The following is a 23,248-nucleotide window of genomic DNA, read 5'->3' as shown; positions in this document are numbered from 1 at the left end:
GGCCTAAGGAGATAGTGTATTGTGACAATGAGAGTATTTGTTTGTCTTGTCATGAAACGGATTCTGAGTTAAATTGAGTATTTATTCCTCCCTCCTCTTTTCTTGCAGGAGGAAAACTGTGGTCTTATGTCAGTAAGTTCTTAAACAGAAGTCCTGAGGAGAGCTTTGAAATTCCTGAAGCCAGAACATCCAGTTCAACTAAAATTTACCTGGAGCAGCCAACTCCAAGTCCTAAAGAAATTGGTAGCAGCACTGATTCCAGAGAGAGCTACGGGGAGAGCGCGCTGAAGGTTGTCCCGCTGAAGAGCAGCCTAACGCCGAGCTCTCAGGATGACAGCAGCAACCAGGAAGATGGCCAAGAGAGTTCAAAGTGGATGGACTCGGGATCCAGCTCGGAAGAAGAGTGCACGACTAGTTATTTGACGTTATGCAATGAATATGGGCAAGAAAAAATTGATTCTAGCTCTCTAAACGAGGAACCCGTGGTTAAACTGGGAAACGAAGGTCTGAATACCAAAGAGAGAAGTTGCTTAGAGAAATGCAGCGTTGTCGGCAGCGATAGCTTCACTTCTCAGATCGCGTCTCAGGAACGAAAGCTTTTCGTTGACGATGTGGATTTGGAAATAGCTAGCCCTACTAGGATATTGGACTCGTTAAATAAATCAAAGAAGAGCCCCATGGAACTTTTCAGGATAGACAGCAAAGATAGCACTAGTGAGCTCCTGGGGCTTGATTTTGGGGAAAAATTATATAACCTGAAATCGGAACCTTTGAAGCCGTTGTTTTCTGTCCCAGATCATGACAGAAGCTTGGATGCACTAGAGAACAAAATGGGTGTGAGAGCTCATGACACTATAAGCAGGGGTTCAAATGACTCTGTGCCTGTTATCTCCTTTAAGGATGCTGCTTTTGATGATGTAAATAGTGTTGATGAAGGAAGGCCTGATCTCCTAATAAACTTACCCGGTATGTCTGATGAAATGGAGGAGGCAGCAGTGTCAAGGCCAACAAAGTTTACGAAACCCGATAGGGACATGTTGGAAATAAAGTTACTAGAAACACCTGATGTCTTACAGCTGAATAATTCTGCAGAGCCGTGCAAAGTATTTGATCAAGAGCCAAATCATGTGGCACCAGAAGTGGGTGATCCTTCCTGCAAGGAAGCAAATGGGCAAAGTGGTGTCACTCAGGGGACTCTTGGGGCCCTCTTTACATCTGGCCGAGAGGTAGGTAGTTCAGAAGACGGGGCTCTGTTTCAAGGGCTTGGAGCCTACTCCCTAAACGTGACAAGCGAAGAAGAAAGTTTATTTGTTTCCAACCCGCTCTCAGGTGCTCAAGATGTTAGCGTGGACGGAGACATGCTAAGAAATGAAGCAGTGTTGCTGTTTTCTGATCAGACTGAAGGCTTTGGGAAAGAGGAAACAGACTCGGCTTTGTTACCAGCAGCTGAAAGTGAAAAGGCAGCACCAAAGAGGGAAGACAAAACAGCAGTAGCAGGGGAGAAGGAAATACATCAAATTTTTCAGGACCTCGACGAAAGATTAGCGATAACCTCCAGGTTTTATATCCCAGAGGATTGCATTCAAAGATGGGCAGCTGAAATGGTTGTAGCCCTTGATGCTTTACATAGAGAAGGAATTGTGTGCCGCGATTTGAACCCAAACAACATCTTATTGAATGATAGAGGTCAGGAACTTTTGCAAATGCATTTCTTTTTATTCGCTGTTGCTTCCAATTAACTGAGTAGGCGTTTTATCTTGTAATTAGTATCTTCATTTCCTGTCTAGAGCTTCATTATCAGTGCAGCAAATTCACCCCCAGTAATAGCTTCTAGTACTTAATGATGCCATTATTCTTAATGATACTGTTTTTAGCTACAAAAGGAGTAATTACAGTTCACTTCTGCAGAAAATGGAAGGGAAAAATGTTTTGATTTCTCCTGTCGTTTTGTTTTTAGGACACATTCAGCTAACGTATTTTAGCAGGTGGAGGGAGGTTGAAGATTCCTGTGACAACGATGCCAGAGAGAGAATGTACTGTGCCCCAGGTTAGAGCAATCACCTATACTGTTTCACTTGGAAAGTAGATTAGTAGCTTTCTTTTTCTCACGAAGCCTCTGTTGCATAGAGCTCGAGATCATGCAATCTCTGAATTTCCTTTGCTTCTTCCTGAATGCCTTAAAAAACGAGAAGGCTTGTAACTGCTTTATTGTTGAACTGTTGTGGAGTTTGTTAGATCATTTCCATAAAGTGTAGTTGTATTGAATGTCTTGTTTAAGCAGATTTAAGGAATGTTTTGGTTTTTTGCAGTTATTTGCTGTGTGTGAGTATGTCTTGGTAACTGAAAAGAGCAAATAAGGGAAAGGGCAGACTGAAAAGATGACACTAAGAGCCTTAAAAATACAAAAATTTATACATGCAAAGAAATTTTGTTGGGAAAAAAAAAAACACAGGAGTTTGAAAAATACAGCCCTAACAGGCTCAGAGATGCTTCTGACATTTTTGATGAGCTACAGTGCACTTTGAAATAGTTTAGAGAGCTCTTTTCTTAGAACTGCTTTCATCAATCATGAGGGTGATAAAATCAGTATCTCTTGGGTTTTTATAGCAAGGATGACACTTGAAACTGAGCCCTCCCTCTTTTCCTTTTTCCAATTTATTTTCTGCTAATATAGTGGTCAAATGGTAGTGCCAGCCAAAACCCAGGTGCTTTACTTGTTACTTCACATTTGAAAGATTTCATAGCTAGCTTAGAAAGCCTACTTTTGGAGCTGAAATGACTACTGGGAGGCTATTCAGGCTTTCAGTTTCTCCTTTCTGTTCTGAATTTGAAATGCCAGCACATCCCCTTTCTGCTGAGCGTTCGGTCTGGCTGGGCATCGCAACTTGGCCTGCAGGTAGTCCTCAAGCTCAGAGTCAGCAAGCGTGCTCCGAAGAATATAGAATGAGAGTGATCGGCAGTGGAAGTTCTGAACTTAGTTTGGCATCAGGTTGGCTTAATCCTACAACTGAAATACAGTAAAGAGGTGATCTCTGTGAATAAAGGCAGCGAGATCTCAACAAAAATTTGAATGCCAGTCTCTGGAGTAAAATATTTTCTCTCCAGATGCGAGTCAGAAGGGCAGGTATTACAGAGAGGAGTTCTTTCTACCTAGCAAAGCAAACCCAACACCTTTGTTCTACCCTCACTCCGCTTTAATTTAAGAACAAGCAAGTTGGGAAATCCTAGCGATTCTTGTGGTTGTTAAACAGAAATGTGTCCCTGTTGCCAAAGTGCAGGATGTCCTGTTCGAAAGAGGTGTTGCCCTGCCTCCCCCGCCCAGGCTCTCCTGGCAAAAATGGACGTGCAGCCTTTTCCCACCATGTCATCATTAACGAGCTGTGAAAGTCAAAGCTTAATTTTTCTATATTTTAATGAGGATCCAAAGAGAGGTGCTTTTTTTGCCCCCTAAGCCCCAACCAGCCAACTCCTGCAGTAATGAAGTGTTTAGGGAGCAGTTGCAGGAAGATTTAGAAGTCCCCAAATGCAAGAATAAAGTTTTTCGCACCGTTGTTATTTCCACCTCACAGCACAGGTGTGGAATCCACCCAGGCTTTGCTTGGTTAAGTGACCCTCTCCTCTCCGCCCTCTCTGCCCTACCTCAGGCTGTGATTTGCTTGGTGTGCCAGGAGCTCTGTGAGCTGCAGGATCAAGATTTGCAAATGGAAATATCAGATATACGCGCAAGATGGCTGAATTGCTACTGCTCTATGATTCCTGCCTTTCTTGTTTCTTGATCTTAATGTTAGCTCTGCAAAGCATACGCTTATTTTATTGTAGCTATTTCATGCTGATTTTTGCATAGGAGTGTAATGCTTGGTATAACTCAGTGCTAAATACATTTTGGAGCCAAGTGCTATTCTATTCCGAGCAAGGATTTAGTACCTGTACCTTCAGCAATGGTGTGTAGCTGAGTCTAAAACAGCTTTCTTAGGGCTACTGCTGCTGGTAAATTTTGCTCTAGAAGTTTTGACTATTTTTTTTTAAAAATAATCATGTTGGTGGGCTTTCTTTAGGCTCTGATGTTACAGAAAAAAAACCCCCACCTCTTTTTGAATGATCATTTTTCATTTTAAGGGGTGTACCATGTCCCAGAATCCCATGTCTCCCCTTTATCATGGTAGCATTGCTTCTCCGGATGCTTTGTGGAATTAGGATTTTGAAGCTATACTTGTACTTCAGTCCAGCACACTGAGAAAATTGTTAGGTTTTGGTTTTTTAAAATTCTATTAAAGCTCTTTTAAAAACTGTTCAGAAGTGTTTCCCACAGCTTGATTTCTCCCTGCTGAAGGAAGGGCTGCAGTTCTGCAGAGCTGAACAAGTGATCTTCGCAAAATTTCACCTAGTCTCACAATTTCTTATTATAATACAACACAGTGACTAAATATTGTGACTCCAAGTGAGTCTTTATCTTGTTTTGAATTTTCTGTGTGTTTCCAGTATTGTCTGCTGTGTTGCCCTACCTCTGGGTACTCTCCTTTTCCCTCCAACTGAAGGATGCGGTGAAACTTGGCTTGTAAATTCCTGTCTCCCTGTGTTTAGCTCAGTGTTTTGTTTTCATCAGATTTCAGAATAGAATAGGGTTTGGATATGATAACTTGTATGTCACATGCTTTCAACTTTTTGTTATTTAAATGCACTTGTTAAAAGTATGCCTTTAGAAACGGAAGATATCTTCATCAAAACACTCTCTTTCCGGGTCTAGTGTTAGAGGCTGAGAACAGATGAGGAGTCTTGGGAGTCTTTTTCTACGTTGATTTTTGAGGAGTAAATTTTGGAGACAGAAAAATGAGAGGATGAATGTGAAATTTAAACAGATTGCAGGATATTTTCAATTTAGCGTAGGTAGAAAATTGCATTGCAGAGTTATGTGGAAGATGTAAAATTGTATTTGAAACAGTTTTTTCTTTTTGATTGATAAGGTTTCATTTTTACAGCACAAGTTATAAAGTGTTTAGCAGTGAAGTGCCTGAGGACATAGTTACATGTTAAGTTGCTTTATTGGTTGAAAAACATGAAATCTGTATTCTACAATGTAGATTTCAGAATCTAATTCTTGGAGGGGCTAGGGATAGCAATGTATTAATGTTGAAACATTTCAGACGCAGGGGAGAGTAGAAAGTCTGACTACATGGAACTTGCTTGCAGGATCTAGGAGTTTGTACTTGAGGCTTTCAGTAGCTCAGGTAGTATTGGTACAGAAAGAGTGATCAGATCCTTGCCATGGTGAATAGCAAGGACTGGCTCAGCTGCTGGTATCCTATGAAAAGCAGAGAGTCAATGTCACTGTGTATATAGAAAAGAGATTTTGTAGTGTATATATAAAATAACAGAACAAATGCAAACCTTATAAATGGAGAAGAGGCAAGAAGATGAGGGAAGAGATAGTTTATAAGGCTGCGTTCCATTCCCTGCTAGCAATATAATTAATTTTGCATGGGATAGCAATTGTCATTTAGTATCGTGCGTAAATTAAAAAACAAGGGTAGATCTGTTGCAAGAAGTGCACTTCTCCAGCAGTGACGGCAGGTGGCATTATACCATTAATAGATTTTGCTGGTGCGCTTGCTGCCTGTAATTTGCCTTATTTTGCATTAGAACTGGAGACGGAAGATGCGGTTTATTTGCAATGATTTGCGTATCAAGAATTGTGCTTGCAAGCTCAGAGTCGCAGTGTGTTCTAATGCTGTTGAATCTGTTGGGAAAGCTGCATAACTCTCTTTACTCCCACATACTTCTAGTAAAAAAAAAAAAAAAAAAAAAAAGAAAAAGTTCGTGGTGAACCAACTACTGCAACAACAAAGCTATCTGCAGATGCTTAAAAGTAGCGCCTGTGCTATACTTTGATTAATGGCCAAACTAAATCTTTACTGTTCACCTATGATAAGTCAAATGTTGTTTCTCTAACCCACAAGGGAAATGATGGATTATAAATCATCCCCTATAAACTCAACACCACTTCAAGTAAAACTGTGGGGGGCTTGGCCAAGAATAACCTATTTGCTTTTAAAGAAGAAATTAAGTGCTCGTAACTGAGAATTTCTGCTGCGTTAATACGGTTAAGGTGACTAATGTGAGGCTTGCGTTGTTTTGTCTTTAACTTTCCTCCTCTTTATTATAATAATTTTGTTTTCTCAGTGTTTTAAAGTGTGCTAAGCAGCTGATGTCTGAACACAAAGTTATTAGCAGATCAGATGAGAATGATTCACTTCTGTTTAAACAGCCCTTTGCTCTCGATGCCCCCTGAGAACTCTTATCACATATTTGTCAAAAAAACCCCACAAAAACTAACAAAAAATCCCTCGCGTTATCCACCTGCCTGGTGGCTGATAGTATCAGCAATGTATCTCCTTATCTCTTGGTTAATGTGCCTTGGTATTCTGAAGGGGGGAAAATTCCAGTAACAGATTCAATTTACATGGACAGAAACTTGAGCAAATGCCAGCCTAGCAGGGGGGCCATTATTCTGCTCTATAAATAAGTTTAAAAAAAGAAACAAACACACACACAAACCTGTGAATCAACATGTTTTGGTCTAATTGAGGGAAAAGCAAGATAGATGAATTTTGAAATGCAAATGATCACCTTCTGTTATTGAAGTACCGGTTTTGCCAACTTTGTGATCTTAAATATAAAGACTCGTTACCTTTAAATTGCAGTAATAATTATATTCCATTCTTCATAGTCATAATTTTTAAAATCAAATCGGTAACTTTTTTTAAAAAGCCCCCTCATAATGAGCTTAATACCTGTAAGAAAGACACAATTTTCTACAGTCACAGCCTAGTCAAGACTGTCTTCAGCTAAAACAGATTAAGTTGAGGATGTACTCATACAGAAAAATATTTAGGTACTTTTTTGGTCTGACCCCTGAAGTGTCATGTTGTAGAAGTAGCTTGCTGTTCTAACTTCTTGTGTAAATATGATGTGTGAATGAGATGTTTTATTTACACTCGGAGTTCTTGTTCCACCAGCAGGGACGTGTTCTGTCGCATCCCTGTAGTCTTTTCGAAGGACGAGATTTCAGAACTGGGCTGCCTTTGGAGTCTTTTTTCTTTCTTGTCCAAACAATGAGTTTTCGCCAGACTATGTTTACTAAAAACGGGAGATCTATTTGTTGAGATCGTAAAGCCAAAGGGAGCTTAGCTTCGTAGCAAATGTAAGTAGGAAACTGGCATCAGGAATGCATCATATTATTCTGATGCTTTCTTAAGCTGTGTGCTATAATCAAGCCTTATTTACACAAACCAGCCTTCACAGAAGCCTGCATGTAAATATATGGCATATTGGGTTTTATCTAACCTGCTACTAATTGTGCACAGTGCAAAACCTAAGCAAAAAGCATGCTTTGCGGGCAAAGGATTTTGTTCCAAAAAAACCCCAAATGTTTCAATTTGCAACCTGATTTTTGTGCCCCCAAACGAAGATGTCACTTCTGCTCTTAGACAATTGAAAATAGAGATGCAAAGTGCAGCTGATAACCTAAAACATATGGCTTGAAAATAAAAATTGCTAGGTTGCTATTATTAGCCTGTATGCTATAATATTTATTTACTGAATAACGAAAAAACCATTTTCCTGTGTTTACCAAATAGATATTTGCTGCTGGAAAACCTGCATATTATTTGTGTGTGTGTTTTTCACTAGGAGTTTGCAGGCACTCATTAAATCTGCTATTCTGTATTATAGTAATTTAATTTGAGTAGATTGTTTAAGAAGCAAAATAACTGTGGTAGATTAAAGTGCCATTGACCCTGAGAAGTGTCGAGGGGTGGGCTGGTCTCGTGGTTGTCGTGTAAGACTGGACTAGATTTTTATCTCTGACTGTCTTAGCTTTTTGTGCGACATTAATGTCTCAGGATAATCCTAAAAAGGACAAGGAAAAACAGAGCATGTGAGGGAGCTTTGGACTGCAAAGACAGAAGGATGGGCTAGCGTGATTTGAAAGCTCTAGCAATAGGAAACGGGGCTAAACATTAACATAAAAAAATATGTATGGCGTGAATAATGGCGAAAGGTCTAGAACTACAGAAAATGTGTTAATTATTGTGGGAGAAACAACTTTACATCAAGCATTTGGAGTGGTACAACTCTCCAAAGACACTCGAGTGTCCCAGAGAAAACAGTGACAACTGACTGCTCCCAAAACATCAAGATGGCATGAGCCTGGAGTAGGGAATTTAAAGCATAGTTTTGGGGAAAGAATCAGGTGTTTTCTGCAAATGTAGTTTGGCACTCAGGCTTGTTATAAGTACACTAGATGTTTCAGGTGGAATTCTTCTGTTTTCCATGGACTTGTATAACTAGAATAAGCAGTAAGAAATACCAAAGCTGTTGATTTGTAAAAATCTGGTATTTTAGTCTAATTGATATAAAACCAGGTTCATAACTCTGGAAGAAACTGTATTTTTTATTTATTTTCTTTTAAATTTTTTCAATTATTATTACAGAAGGGGATAAAACTTGAAGGTAATGTAGAAGATGCATTTTGAAAATAAGTGGAGCTAGCTGCAAAGTTAATTAGTATTTGTTTTGTTTTGATAACAGAGCAGTAAAAAGTTTCTTTGTCTCTTTTTTCACCAGATATTTTTAAAGGAAGTTTTAATTCCATCTTAGATTGCTAAAAGGAAGAAGGAACACAGTTCCCTCTATTAATTTTTTTTTTCTTTTAGTGGCACGAGGAAGTTTCTTTCAAAGAGGAACATAGAGGCTTATATGTTTTTGAATATAAGATGAAACTTCCTATTTTTATACGCTATTTGATCTTAGCAGATGCTCATTGGACTTGCCTCACTACTTTATTGTTTAAAGACCATGATAAACTTTTCATACTTAACTGTAGATGGTTCAATACTGTTTTTTATAAATCGCTAAAGCGTTTTAGGCAAAGCAGTATGGCTGGATTGCTTCTGTGATGTGTTATTTAGTGACTGTATCTCACGATGTCTTGGCTGACTGGGTCTGCCTAGAGTATATTATCTTGGACTCATTTTGCCTGGTTTTCTGCAAATGCTTCTTTACATATATTAAAATATGATAAAATAGTAAGCTTTTAAAATTAAATGAGTGTAAAATAAATAGAATGTCGATGTGGCTCTAATGGTTTTTCTTGCAATACTGTTTGTCTTAATGATCACAGAAGGAGAAAACGCTGATGTTTTCAGGATGTTGCACAAGTCCATTTCCTCCTGAGTGGTTTCAGGTTTACCTGATGGTAGTTCAGGTGGGTCTCCTGGTTTTCTTATCAGTGCAGAAAAGATAGTTGAAGGTATGGTGTTTCTGCTGGAAGCATTGTAAGGAGAAGGGCCTCCTCAGGTTTTGAAATTCCTATCTGTCCACCAAGATTCAAATGATTCCCTCCTTAATTCCAGGAAAACCACCTCAATGGAAAGCCTTTCCTGACTCTTGGGGGTTTGGAGAAGCAGTGCTTCCACCTAAAGCCGGTTTTGTTGTGAGCTGACTTCAGATGCATTTTTTGCAGTTTACCCTACAAAGTTTTTGACTGAGTTTTTGTTCCTGGTGATTTTCAAGCCCTCTGGTCCAAGTTGCACAGTGAATGTCTTGGTCGCCTTTAAACCTGGCGCCTTTTCAGTTAACTGAGGGTTAAACTAAGGGTTTGTGTGTGCTGCTCCAGAGGCCGTATTGTCAATCCTAGAGGAAACGGTATCTGGGAGAAAGTGTTTGAGGTGTGGTAGCAAAAGCCTTTGAAATCCTTTAGCATGAAGGCTGTATTTCAGGGTAAGGTGCTGTAGAGAGAATAAGAAAATAAGCCTTGGTATTACAGTTAATTACTTTATCAAGGATGTGTGTTCAAGAGAGGTTAAGTTCTGCTTTTTTACTTTAGAACTGGCATTTCTGTTTAAAAATACAGTGTCGTCTGCTACATATCCCTTATCAGGAAGTAAGGTATTTCTGTGTGTAATGCAAATATTGAGATAAGTATGGAAACCATAAAGAAATGGCCTTTCGGTTGAGACCAGCTGCTCTGGAAGGAGGACAGGCTGGGTAGTGGGGGTGTTTACCTGTACCATCTGTCTCTGTCTGAACTTGATAGCATTTTACGAATCTCCTTCCCTTCAGTTACTCCAACGGCTGCTTTTGGAAGTGCTTCTGTGCAGGAATTGTGCTGCTGTTGACATGTGCTACCTGGTATTAGGTGTCGTACGGGCATGCAGGAGAAAGTTTTCCCTTTTAACAAAGTTGCAGTAAAGTTGGAAAAGCTACTGATCTTTTTTTTTTTTCAACCCTACCTTTTTATTTCTTCAATTTAAAAGGATTTTGTGGTTGAGAATATAAATATTTTTTTCTGCCAATTTTGTACTCCTAGTCCTAGAAACACCAACACTGGGCACGTGTGAGTATACATGTTTATGTTTGTACAAATGTGGCTGAGGTCCTTGACTTCAAGGTTCATGAGGTAAAGAATTGGCACAAATATCCCCATGTTATTCACTTAAGCTTATGGGTCACTACCTTTTGTTGTCTACATTACTTTGCTGATGAATTGAGATGGAAATGTTTTCTTAGTGAAGGCAGATAGTGTAGTTCAGATTTATTGCAATATTAAAGCTTTAAAAAAAGCATATGCCCTATGTGTTATATTGCATTAGCTAGCTACTCTGTATCACTTGAAAGCACTTCACAATCTATAGTTTCTAAATTTTCCCATGATGTGCAGTCAAGATAAAATGAGGTAATATTGATGTGATATCCTGAACTTATTATGATCAGCGTATTGCATCAGAAATAACGTGACCTGTTTGAAGTAAGGGAATGTAAACAGCACATGTTTATTTGTAGTTTACACAGTGATTTTCTTTTCTTAATTAAGGAAAACATTAATCAGAAGTAAGGAAAGTTGGGACCTAGGGAAGGCAGCAGGAAAGCAGACATTGGGTAATAGGGGAAACACTGCACAAAAACTTAGGTTTTGTAAAAAGGGATACTCAGATGTTCCCCTCAGCTGAGTTTTACGTTTTCTGTTCTGGTTCAGATGACTTGTCACACAGTTTCTGGTGTGTGCCTGAGAACCCAGCCAGCGCCCTTCAGCCCACCGAAAAATCTGCGTTACTTGACTGTTCTTATTTTTTTTTATTAATGGCCTAGGCTGGAAGGGACCTTAGAGATCATTTTAATCCAGCCTCCCTGCCTCCAGGGACGCCACCTCTCAACTAGATCAGGCAACACATGGTACCGAACGGGAATCGAACCCGCGACCTTGGCGTTGTTAGCGCTGTGCTCAGCTGACTGAGCTAACCTGCCGTTTATCATGCTTGTGTCATTTTGGTCATGGTTGGAAGTGGACGGCAGAGCTCAGTGCTGCTCTCTTAAGAGATCTGCAATGACGTTTGTTTTGACTTGGCATATATTGAAAGTGTTCTTACAGTTGAAAATAGGAGCTTGGATTTTGGGGAAGTGGATTCTAGTTTAATTTCTGACTCTTGCTCTGTGTCCATTTTCTTCACCACTGAAGTGAGGTTACCTCAACTTCCCATGATGAACAGCGTGTGATTCTGTAAAGAAGGCAGTGTAACTTTGATACTTCAAAGAACTGGATAGCATCTCTGATTACCAACATAAAAGGAAATAATACCCAAACTCAGAAATTAATTTTTTGTAATATTTCTCTTCCCTGTGCTCAGAATGATGTTTTCACCTTTAGATTATGTTTTTCTAGTGGTCTGACACTCAAGAGACCTAATCCCACTGAATATATTTGGGAAAGAATGAGTTATCTCCTTTTGGGGCATTATTCTGAAATTTAAGATGTGTCAGTATGGGAAAGCCGATATGGGTAGTACAGGAACTAAGAATGTAGTAGTCTTAATTAACATCTTGGCTTTACTGTTCTTATTCTGGACTAAGTGTGCAATTTAGTTTAAAAATAAAAAGCTTCATTTGTTTGGAAGATAGATCTCTTCTTAGTCTGGAATATCCACAGGATTAAAGCCACACAGGAAAGAAAGCTCTGCTCTAAAGAAGACTAAAGTATTTATATTTAGATTTTACATTCCATTCATGTTATCTTGTTTTTGAATGTACATTATTGGAACGTACAGCACTAGGAAATCACAATATGGCTGGAAAGACATTTCCATTCAGTAGGTTTCACTGAGAGATGCTATGAAAACTATCCTCAAGCTGGTTTGTGTGGGAAGGCCTGAGGGGTTTTTTCTGTTTGTTTGTTTGCTTGGATTTTTTTGTTGTTTTTTAAAGGCAGTGACTTAGAAGCTTGGCCTTTCTGAAGGAGCATAAAATTAAATTGCAAGAGCACACTTTGATTTTTACACAAATTCTCTCAATTTACCATAATTCCAACTTCATCTGGGTGCTTGCCTGGGATCTTAAAACATTTTAAAAATGCATGTAATTATGCTGATACAGTTCCTCATGTGGCTGCCGTTATATCTTCGTAAAAGTTCCTCGATGCTGATAGAGGTATTAATCTGTGAAGAATGGAATAGATTTGAACGTGTGTCACCCTTTTAGTGATGCATTGGGCATTCAGACACCATTAGCTGTAACAAACTTTTTAGTGTGAGGGATGTCCTAGCTCAAGAAAGAACATCTGAGCCGTCCTTCCTTGTTGCTCTTGCAACAGCACCCTCAGCCTCGTCCTGTGAAGTGCTGAGCACCCTCCCGCTGGGTGGGAGCTGCCTGGGGGGACAGCCCTTGGCACATCCCCACTGGTACCACCTTTCTTCCTCTCATACCACCTTCCTTCCCCTGACCCTGGGGTGTGACTCTTCTGTTCTTCTCCTTGGCCACGCTCATGCTAAGCTCCGTAAAATGATGAGCAAGATTTTTTTGAACATGCCGCAGTGCTTTTCACGGCAGCGACTGTGTGACTGTATGCTAATTGTCGTCCTCTGCTGGGGAGCTGGTGTGGCTTTTTGCCACCAAAGCTATTTTAGTGCAGCTTCGGCGGTTTTTTTGACAGTCGAAATGAAGATTTCATCTTCATTGCAATCTGTTTATCTGCCTGTTTTAGAGCAGACAGTGCGGTGTGTTTGTATTTAATAATTTCTGTAGTTTAAAGCCTGAGTCAGTGAAGGCCAAGCATTCTGCATGCATCATGCTGCTTGATACATGCATGTGGATGGCAAGGGCCTCTCCAGCTCCCATCTCACGTCTCCGCTGACTCTTGTGCATGGACAGCAATAAGAACCTCGGTACAGCGTGGGCGGAGCTGTAGCAATACACAGTTGCCTCCTGCGCATAGGCTATGTGAAGTAGAGTGAACATCTCTATCTGGTTCCCAGCAGACAAGAGAAGCAATTGTGAAAAGCCTCCCAGGGTGATCCCAGCTAAGGGTGTGGATTAGCCATGAGGTGAATCCTGCCCTCTAAGATGAAACTGATTTATGCACTAGGCTCTTATAACCTCCCTCATGCTGCTTTTCTGGGTGCTTCAGGCCACTCTGGTCAGTCAGCTCTTCTGACTAGGGTAAATTATCTGAATATGTTTTGCTTTACTGTCTGTCACTGTCCAGTTTTAGTGCAGTGTACAAGAATCCTATCTGTGATGCCCGTAAGTCTCAAAAATGCCGATGGGTGCACGGAAAAGGCAAATTATGCATGAAATGTATAGTGTTGCTGTGTTTGAACAATGCAATCTGTAGGTGGCTAAAGGGCTAACTAAATTGCAGGCATAATGAAAGCTCTGTGGTGTTTAGTATATGTTCTGTCAGCATTAAACAGTCACCTTGTAAATATATGTTAATTTTGAAGGTGTAACTGACCTTTTTAATATTAATTGAAATGTCTCGTGTTTAGAGGTTGGCGCTATCCTAGAAGAGACAGAAGCCTGTGACTGGTGGAGCCTGGGTGCCATTCTGTTTGAACTCCTCACCGGGAAGGTAGGGCTGCGGGCAAATTACCTGATAAAACTGACGTCTTTGCCGGTAGTGTCTCAGAAGTGTTGTGCCCACTCATGATTTACTTGCTTGTCTTTCTCAGCTGTGCATTGCCAGCCCGAGTACCCTCAATTTGCTTGGTCTGCATGGAACCAGAAAAGTGAAACAGGCTCAAACTTCAGCAGAACATCTTGATAAAGCCATATCAAACTCGAGACTGAATATTTTAACCCAGAACCATGCTGCTCTCTTAACCGCAGTGAAATCGAAGTTTTCTAACATTCCTTCTGTACAATTAGAAAATTTTTACCCAGATAGTTTCAGTATTGTTTCCTGGAATGGTGTAGAAGCCATATGTTGCTTGTTACACCTTAATTTGGTATTTTGAGACAGAGTGCTGAGCCAAATCAAACTGGTGATTACTTGACAGTTCTCCATAAGGAGAGCAAAGTCTACCAAATTCCCACATTCTTCAGGTTTAAGCAGTAGAACAGAAGCAATAAGATGTAAATGTTCTAAAACATTATTTTTGTAACATCAGTGCCTGTAGGCTTTCCTCCCAGAATCAGCACTGAAATTTTAGCTGTGTGTGTTAATTTGCATGTATACTAGGAGATATCCAATACTACCATTTTTTAATTAATAAATGTATCTGTCTGATTTATTAAATTATTTTTTTTCTTCTCCAGACTCTGGTTGAGTGCCATCCATCAGGAATAAGCACTCACACTTCTTTGAGTATACCAGACCATGTATCAAAGGAGGCCAGATCACTGATCCAGCAGGTAATTGGGGGGAATTTTGTTCTATATAAGTACATGTGTAGACTAGAGAAGTACTTACCTACCTAAGGTTTTCTGGTGAAGTAATTGTGAAAACAGAAACCTGCTGATAGGAACGTGGATAGACCTTTTGTCAGCACTGATGAATTTTGCCCAACTGTCTTGTTGCATCTGCAAACTTGACTTCTGCTGCCAGGTGTCTCTGTAGAATACTGGAGTGCTTTGCTATTTCTTCAGAGAACAGAGCTGGGTGTTATGGAAACACCTGCTGGTGATGCATGAACATTGTAGAAATTTTGCCCTAAATGTTCATGAAAATATTTGTAATGAATTGAACTAAAAAATGTTGATTCCAATTCAGCAAGATAACTCTGTGAAACCTGTAACACACTGATTAGGAGTTATGACCTTACTGTGGGTGAAAATCTATAGCTATCCTCCAGGAAACCTTCTGGATGCTCTTTGTTAAGTACTTTAAACTGTGAATGCAATGAGTTTTGTAATAAGAATATAACTGGTAGGTTGGGCAAAAGGAAGAGTAGAAAACCTTAAAATAGAGCAGCCTTCCAGACTGATACACCTTACCCACAATAGTGGGAATAGTATTGATCATTTTAGTTTACTCTTAGCTTAAGGTAGTTGTGACTGAGAGAATAAAGTTGTAGTACAGAGTCTTGAATTTGGGGTAATGCTGTCTTCTTTCTAGTTAATTTTGACATAACTGAAGAAGTGAAGCCACTTGAATGGAATAAGCGATGTATGTGAACTGTGTTGTTTGGCTTTGAAGATTATTTTGTGAGGGGATGCATAAATAATGACATGACTTAGATGCAGATTTGAACAGAGCAGGGTGGAAAAAATAGTTCTTGGAGAAAACGAAGGAAAGAGATTTTGAAAATGCAGTGAGTCAAGAGACCAAGTGACAGACTAATTTCTGTGCCATTACTGTGAAATGGTTAATGGAAATGGAACTACATGTTTGGACCTCCAGTTTTGACTAGGTGACATGAAGTTGCTGAAGGTGAAAGCGTGTGTCTGTGTGTTTCTGGCAAAGGTAGAAAAGGAAGTGGCTGAAGAAAAATCACATTTTTATATAATCTGTGTTTAGATGGCACGGAATTGTTACCCTCACCCACAGGTGCTGCTTGACTCAGATGGCTAAGGGAAAGCAAAACCACCCTTGATGAAGGGAATTCTTCCCTTTAAGACTAGAAGTGAAGACAGATGAAGTCATCTAGCCCATTTCTCCCTGCCAGCATAGGATTGTTACTCACTGGAAACTAATGTATTGCCTATTTTCGAATATGCCAGAGAGGGACTCTTTTGCCACTTGCAGTTTAAATGGCAAATATATTGCTGCCGTTCACAGATCTATTACAAGGTCATATCTATTCAGAGAACGGTCACCCCAGTGCCTGTTAGGTTAAGCCTTCTAGTGTAGAGTAGTGACTTATCTGGTGAAGGTTTGGCTATATGAGCTAGTAAATCATGTTTCTGTTGTGCAACTACCCAAGGAAGCTGCCATTCATTGTTGAGGAAGCCTTGTCAGGAAAAGGAAGAAAGCTCTGCTGGCATGGATAGCAATTTGTCATTGCGACTTTCCTTCCCACCACTGCCAAGGGTAAACAGGTCAAAGCATCACAGCATAACTCTCCGGGATCTATGTTCAGCTCTACAGAAAACTGTCAGATGTTGTCTCCTGCTGTCGCTTCCAGTGCAGGTGACTTCCTTGTAAACACCTCTTTGATTTAGCCAGCTTCTAAGAAAACAGAGATCTGATTATTTCTGCTGAAAGATGAAGTTTCTAATTTTATGTTTGTTTGGTATTTTGAACAGAGTATTTTTTTCCGGGCTTTTAATACCAATGCAATATGCAACATGACTTTTCAGTAGGTGTCTGTTGCAGTTTGTGTTGCATCTGCTTTCAAAGATTAAAGTTCTTCTGGAAGAACAAACTCCAGAAAATAAGTGCTTGTGCTTATTTTCCCCCTGCTGGTGCTGGTTTTGTTTCAGCAGAAGGCAGAGACACCCTGACTGCTTCTGTTTTTGCTGGCTTGTGGAAGATATCAGAGCAGCGCTATTCACTGTCACCGAGCTCCTCTGCTCTGTGACATTATGAGTGCAAATAGCAGAGCCACCTTAAAATGTGTAAATTCCTGTATTTATGGATGTAGACTCACTTAGATGTTGAGTGCATTAGATACGAATACATATTGTTCCAAGTGACAACTGGGAGAAGTTATCCTATTAGCTATTGCAGAAAAAGCAAGAAGGGACTCATGCCTTTGTACTGGCTGTAATTGAATAGAGTATAAACAGTTCTCAAAAACTGCAAAATATTTGTGTGTGTCTTTATTAGTCTCTTTGGAGTATTACCTTTGCATTCCCTTTTATATGGATGGGTATCTTTAAACAGATGTAAATATTGTGATTTCCTTTTCACACAAATTCAGCATGTGATATACAACTGAAAAGTAAACGAGGTGCTAAATTTTAGGAAATTTCCATGAAGCCATTAGAGTGTTTTGTTTCTTTCACTGGGGTTTTGATTTCTTCAGTTTTTGTCTATTAGTAGGACTTTTTAAAACTTTTATTTTTTTTTTTGTTGGCTAATAGAGAACTGGTTGTAATATCCTGGTATTTCAGGATGAACTTCCAATTTATGAAACTGAAAGGTACAGACCACTGTCCGTGATGTAGTTGTAATGCAGTGGTGTGAGCAAAGGTTAACATGAAGCAAACGCAGTGTCCAGAGTTCTTCTGATGCAGGCTCTGGCTGCTGCTCCTGTGCTGCTCCCCCCCTCCTTTTTTTTTTTCCTAAAAAAAAAAAAAGGTTACACTTAAAATGAAGTCCCAATGTGCAGTGCTTCAGGGAATTGCATGCTGTGATCAGTAGTCTCTGAAGACTGTAGCACTGAGACTCAAGGAAAGGAGAGTTGCCTTCCATTTACTAGATTTTAGGAATTTCAAGTATGCCTTTGCACTTTTGAAAGTAATTCATAGAGCAGGAAAACGGTAGGATGTCCATTACCTTAGACCTTTCTGGAACTTTTAAGCAGTTGTTTTTGTTCTGACTCACTGAGTCATATATATATTTTTCTTTTTATGTCAAGCTTTTGCAGTTTAATCCTGCGGAACGTCTTGGTGCTGGTGTTGCTGGTGTTGAAGACATCAAATCTCATCCATTTTTTGCCCTTATAGAATGGGCAGATCTGCTGAGATGAGAGTCGCGTGCCCTCTGAACAAACTCAGGTCAAGAGGACAAGTTTCTCTGGCGCAGAAGCACCCCGCCTTGCTTCCTTTGGATGTCCCAAACCACTCGGATGCAATGACTAAAGGACGCAGGAGCGATCAGGCTAAAAGGGAACACTTTTAACGGGAGTCACTGGCTGTGCAGGGTGCTAGCTCGTTTTTACAGCAACTGGTTGCTGCATGTGTCTTTTCACCAAAGGGTGGTTTGTGATGAAACTCTTGGGCAGCACACTTTGTGCTGCCAGCTTGTCGACCAAGTAGAAACAGGAATGTTCTCCTGGTGCTTTGTCTGATGATGGAAGTGTCTCTGGACTGGGCCAGTTTGAAGTGTCTTTTATGGTGCCAATACACCATTTCCCTGTGCTAAGTGCAGCTCGGGGCTGGGGTGGGTGGGGTGGGGGGGGAAGGAGCAAATAATTTATTCATGGTATATGCTGAATAAAATACTAAAATGCTTTATGCAAAAGCTGACACGTTAAAAATAATATGTCCATTAAAAATTAAGAAAGCTGTTGCATAATACTGTGGAATGTGTCTTGAAAATGGCATATCATTTCCCACTGTGGAAAGAGCATATAAAAGGCAAATAATGCTGTCAAATGTTGTACTTTGTTGGCTGGCAATGTCTCTTTAAAACTCTTGACTCTGTTGTATTTGATGAGTTACATGTTAAAGTCACTACAGAAAGGGAAATCTTCTTTTCCTCAGCTGGATAAACACTGCTTTAGCACTCTAATAAGGAGCAAGAAAACGTAATGCCAAGTAAATGTATAGATTTAAAAAGGAAAAACTCTTCGCTCACCGCTGCAGCCACCACTTTATCACTTAATGAACTTTACTTCCTCTAAGTGTCCTATTTTTAGCTGCTACTTCAGGAAGAAAACCTTACTGCTCGTGCTCTTCTGCTTGAGGAAGCTTCTGAACTCTGCTGTTTGTTTGTTAATAGTCTTAATAAATCAGAGAAAGCCTTCACCCACGCCTCTGCTCGAGCAGGAAGAAGCCTGGGATTTGCTCATGCCAAGTGACTAAGTGACATCTCTGAGCAAACCCTAGTGGGTAAGACTTGGGCATGGGCCAATTAGCTGACCTGTTTGTTTGTTAGAAAGGTCTGGAGAATGGGAGAAGAATAAAAGAATGCAGAATATTTTGCCGTGCACTGCTGTTGCTGCTGAGCAGCCATGCTTGTATGGGTTCCTGATGTACAAACGCTGTATGCTGCAATGCTTGTACAGATTATGGATCTGTGGGTTTTTTCCTAAATGTTCTCTTTTTTTTTTTCCCTTCTTCTCCCCAGCTTTATCCGGAGAACAAAGGGCAAATTCCTTTGGGAAAGTGAGGTGACAGCAATGATTATTGAATTTACAACTCAAAAAAAAAAAAAAAAAGGAAAAAAGTATCCGTCCATTTGTGTTTTAGCAGTGTATTTTATGGGCACTCCCAAAAGTGCATCTGCACAGTCTCCATCTGTTAGACACCAGGTCGGTGCATTCAAATAAAGTGGAAAAGGAAAATGCTTCACTTAAACAAAGGAAATCTGGAAACTTTTTTTTTCCTTTTAAAATTATTCCACTCCCCTCCTTTTTTCTTTCTTCCCTTTCTTGTGATCACCAGGCTAGCAGAGGGGCTGTAACAACACCGCAGGTTGTAACCAGGTCACTAGTATCACTGCCTACGGAGTGCTGTCCAAGATTACATCACTCTCAGAAACTGTGTTTCAACCTACCACCCTCTGGCTTCATAACAGGAACTCCCTCAGGTGAGCCACAGGAACAACTTCCTGTGCCGAGCGGGTCGGAAATCTCTAATGCGGAGACCAAGCTGATCCGGAGCTTCCTTCCAGCACTGCCCTGGCTGTGACTTTGGAGAGGGCTGGTTGCTCAAGGGAAGCCTCCCTTCCCTCGACCACCTGACTCCATCCCTGGGGCTGCCTAGCCCAGCCACCAGATAATACCATTGCCTATGTTGATCTATCCTGTGGCATTTGCCTGGCCATAACTGTGAAAAAATACATATTTTCCAAGTTACTTTAAAATGCTTACTTATTCAGGTTGTGCCCGTGTGCCACTGGCAAGCAAAGGCAGGGTAAAATAGCACAGGAGCACAGGCTGGTTTCTGTGAGCAGCAGCAGGAAGACACTGCGCTAGCAGAAACCAGGTGACCAGCCACTCACTGCAAAGCATTTGGTTTAGTTAACGACACAGGAATATTTCTATCTCAAGTATGCTAGTAATGAGGAAATCTACATCACAAAGACTAGAAGGAATGAGGCACTTTGCAAGAGGGCTTGCCAGAAATGAGCCTTGGAGATGGTACAGGGTTTGTAACCTTACCGCTGATTCGGATAACGGTTTTGCTAAAGGGAACGCAGTGTAGAGGTAACTGCACAGAAAAATCCTGCTTTTGTTTGGTTTTTTTTCCTCCTTTAACTTGTATTATGTTGTATTGGTGTTTACATGTATTCCTTGAATAAACAAAACCTTTCAAGCCTAATTCAGACCTCGTGTTTCTGAACTTTACATTTAGTTCTTGAGGATGATCCTTCCTACTCAATCAGTGGGTTTTGTCCTTGGCTTATATGACTTGAAATGTTTTAAATATCTTCTTTTTGGTGCCTTTTACAAAGCCCTGTGGTGCACATCTCTGTTTTGCTGACCATTAAGTAGTGTAAAGTCCATTCCACCTTCCTTCTGTTACACCTAATGGCTGACAGCAAAACAAATCAGTGACATTTTGTTCACAGGAATTAGTGAGAGTATGTAAAACACAGTAAAATAAACCTATCGATTTTCCTGTTCTCCTGTGGATGCTGGGTAAGGGAGATAACATGCTTTGGACATATCAAAGTGGTAATTCACTGAACCGTGTTGAACCACTCTGTAATGTTTTTGTATCCTGCTAAGACACAACTGGGAGACAAAACGTTTGAAGGCTTGTAGTGGGGTAGAATTGCTGTGAGGTGAGCCAGGGCCCCTGCTTGCACCTATGGAAGGAATCACATCTTATGAAATACAAGGGGCGTAACTTTGTTTGCTTTTAATGGCTATATTCACAGCTTCTGTGCTTCTAACACAGCTCCTACATCTCCTGTGAAAATCACCTCTCAGACAGCAGTCACTGTCACGTTGACTCTCCGCGCACCTTTGGGATGCTGAGTCGGCAGGGTTACCCGCACCGGAACATCCACCCGGCTCCTCTCACCGGTGCTAAACCTGTTCCTTGGTGCGTCCCTGCAGCGAAGGGCACTGGGATGAAGAAGGCTGGGGAGGTCAGCCTTCTCTAAATGAAGCACTCAGCATAACAAGGTACAGGGAAGTGCGGAGTAAACCGCTATGGGATTTTTTTTTATTTTTTTTTTCCTTTGAGTGTGGTGTCATTTGTTTTCTCAAGGACACCAAGTAGGAAGCCGGAGAAACAGAAACTTCCTTTCTGGTGAGATTTATGGTAGGGATTTTAGCAGTGAAATGGAGAAGTGCATTTGTTGATTTCTTCAGGTCTGTGCTTTCTGCATGGCTCTGCAGCTCTATGTACGCTAGCCGTTGTTGTTTAGCGTGTGCCACCAACAAATGGCAGCCTGAGGTGTAGCGAGGACCGGGCCGGGCCTGGGCCTTTGGCCACCCTGAGGAATTTCTGTATTGTTTCACCTCCAGGGGTGGAACTCCTGTGAGAGTGTCACGCCATGGTGCTGCAGGAAGACAAGCCCCTCGGCAAGGTCCTGGGGCTGGGGTGCAAGTCCCGCTCAGTGAGGGGGCAAGATGGAGGGCCGAGGGACTTGGCCAAACAGCGGTGGGGATGCTGGCAGCCACAGCGGAGGCATGGGTGTGCGTAAGGGGCTCAGGCAGCCCCCAGAACAGGGTGCCTTGTGCAGCTGCAGTTGGGGAAGGGTTGGCAGAGCCAGCTCCTGGAGGGGCAACGGGACTTGCTTAGAAGGTGCTGAGCAGCTGCTGCTGGCAGCGGTGGCTTGGGCTGGCAGCACACGGCTGTCTCCTGCGCCGCAGGGCCAGGAGAGGGTTGGTTGCTGCCTGAGCCATCTGTAGGAGCAGAAACAGGGAGCCCTGGCCTAAAAAGGTGAGGCATTCAAGAAAATCCCAACTTCTGGGTGGCAAAGCGGAGGAAGTGGTCCTACCTCCTGCTAGGGCTGTGTGGTGAAATCTCTGCCCTGCTGCTGGGCAGAGAAGGCTAATCAGGGTACAGCAGAGAAGGATGCTCCAGACTCCTGGCTGTGGGTGACAGCTTAACAGGCTGCCCCAACAGGACCTCACCGCCTCTTGGCAGACCAGAGGCATTTCTTCTCCAGAGGCAGCTTGGTGTCCATCTTCTTGGCCCAGGAACCCATCAGGAGGGATTAGAGCTGCTGCTGGAGGGCTGTGATGCACCATGATGGGCAGGAGGGCTGAGGAAGCGTGCAACACAGTGGGGAATTAGCATCCTCTTGGGAAGGCTGCGGGCAGTCGCCTTGACGCTTCACTGCTGAGATTCTAGGGTTGGCAACTTTGGGAAAAGTCCTTCTGGAGGCAATAAGCTAGAAAAGCCAGTTGGCAAGTGGTGGAGCAAGTGGGCCAGCCAGGAAAAGAGCAGATGTTGTAGAGGTCAGCGGTCTTCCTCAGCATAGCTTTGCTAACCTCGTTTTTCTTTGCCTTGGAGACAGAGCCGTTTTGCTTTGGTACAACATCAACTCTACTGGATTCTCCCATCTCCTTCCATGAGCTGAGCTTTTTATCCCCCGGGCATTTTGTAGGTTTGCCCAGCTGTCTCCATCTGTGTCCTGTGTTACGTCCTTCAGCCTTGGTCACAGATTTTCTTGGCCTTTCTGTGCCTTTGGTTCTGAAATGTTGCCCCAAAATGCTGGGACCCAGGAGTGGATTATTAGATGCAGCTGTTATCCCCATGTACCAATGAAAACAGAGACGATTACTCCTGCAAAATGAAAGCTCAGGGGTTGAAAAAGCATTAGGAAACGGCTTACCCCAGCAGCATGCGAGTAAAGAGAATTTTATGGTACCTCGTGCAGTGGTGGGATAACGAGGAAGGAGCCTCCACAAGAGGAGCGGGTGCTGAGCCATGATTTAGAGCGTGGCACTGGCTAGCTCTGCTCTGCTTGCGGTCTTGGTTGCGCACCGTGGTCTGACATTTGCCAGCTCATAATCATCCTTTACCAACCAGGCATGGAGAAGAGCTACTTAAACAGCATGGACCATGAGCCAAGTGGCATATATCCTTTCTCTATATTTTTAAATTTTTTTTTTTTTAACATCTTTTCCCACTACTCTGCCTCCTTGGGCTCCTTACTTTCCAGCCTCATGCCTGCTTTGACCTCAGAGAA

General features: G+C 41.5%; 1 protein-coding gene across 1 annotated transcript in view; it reads left to right on the top strand.

Annotated features, from left to right (window-relative positions):
• RPS6KC1 (ribosomal protein S6 kinase, 52kDa, polypeptide 1) overlaps positions 1-18,308 on the top strand; it is a gene marked incomplete at its 5' end in the record, with an annotated part of 29,041 nt that extends 10,733 nt beyond the window's left edge. The window contains 5 exons of the mRNA XM_009872573.1: positions 109-1,686; positions 1,958-2,047; positions 13,815-13,897; positions 14,584-14,679; positions 17,790-18,308. Coding sequence (XP_009870875.1) covers positions 109-1,686; positions 1,958-2,047; positions 13,815-13,897; positions 14,584-14,679; positions 17,790-17,900 — 1,958 coding nt within the window. The remainder of the gene's footprint in view (positions 1-108; positions 1,687-1,957; positions 2,048-13,814; positions 13,898-14,583; positions 14,680-17,789) is intronic.
• Between the last annotated feature and the right edge of the window lie 4,940 nt (positions 18,309-23,248).

Source organism: Apaloderma vittatum, unplaced genomic scaffold (assembly GCF_000703405.1).
Source record: "Apaloderma vittatum isolate BGI_N311 unplaced genomic scaffold, ASM70340v1 scaffold2977, whole genome shotgun sequence".
NCBI classification, from domain to species: Eukaryota; Metazoa; Chordata; class Aves; order Trogoniformes; family Trogonidae; genus Apaloderma; species Apaloderma vittatum.
This window is presented reverse-complemented; position numbering and strand designations above follow the sequence as displayed.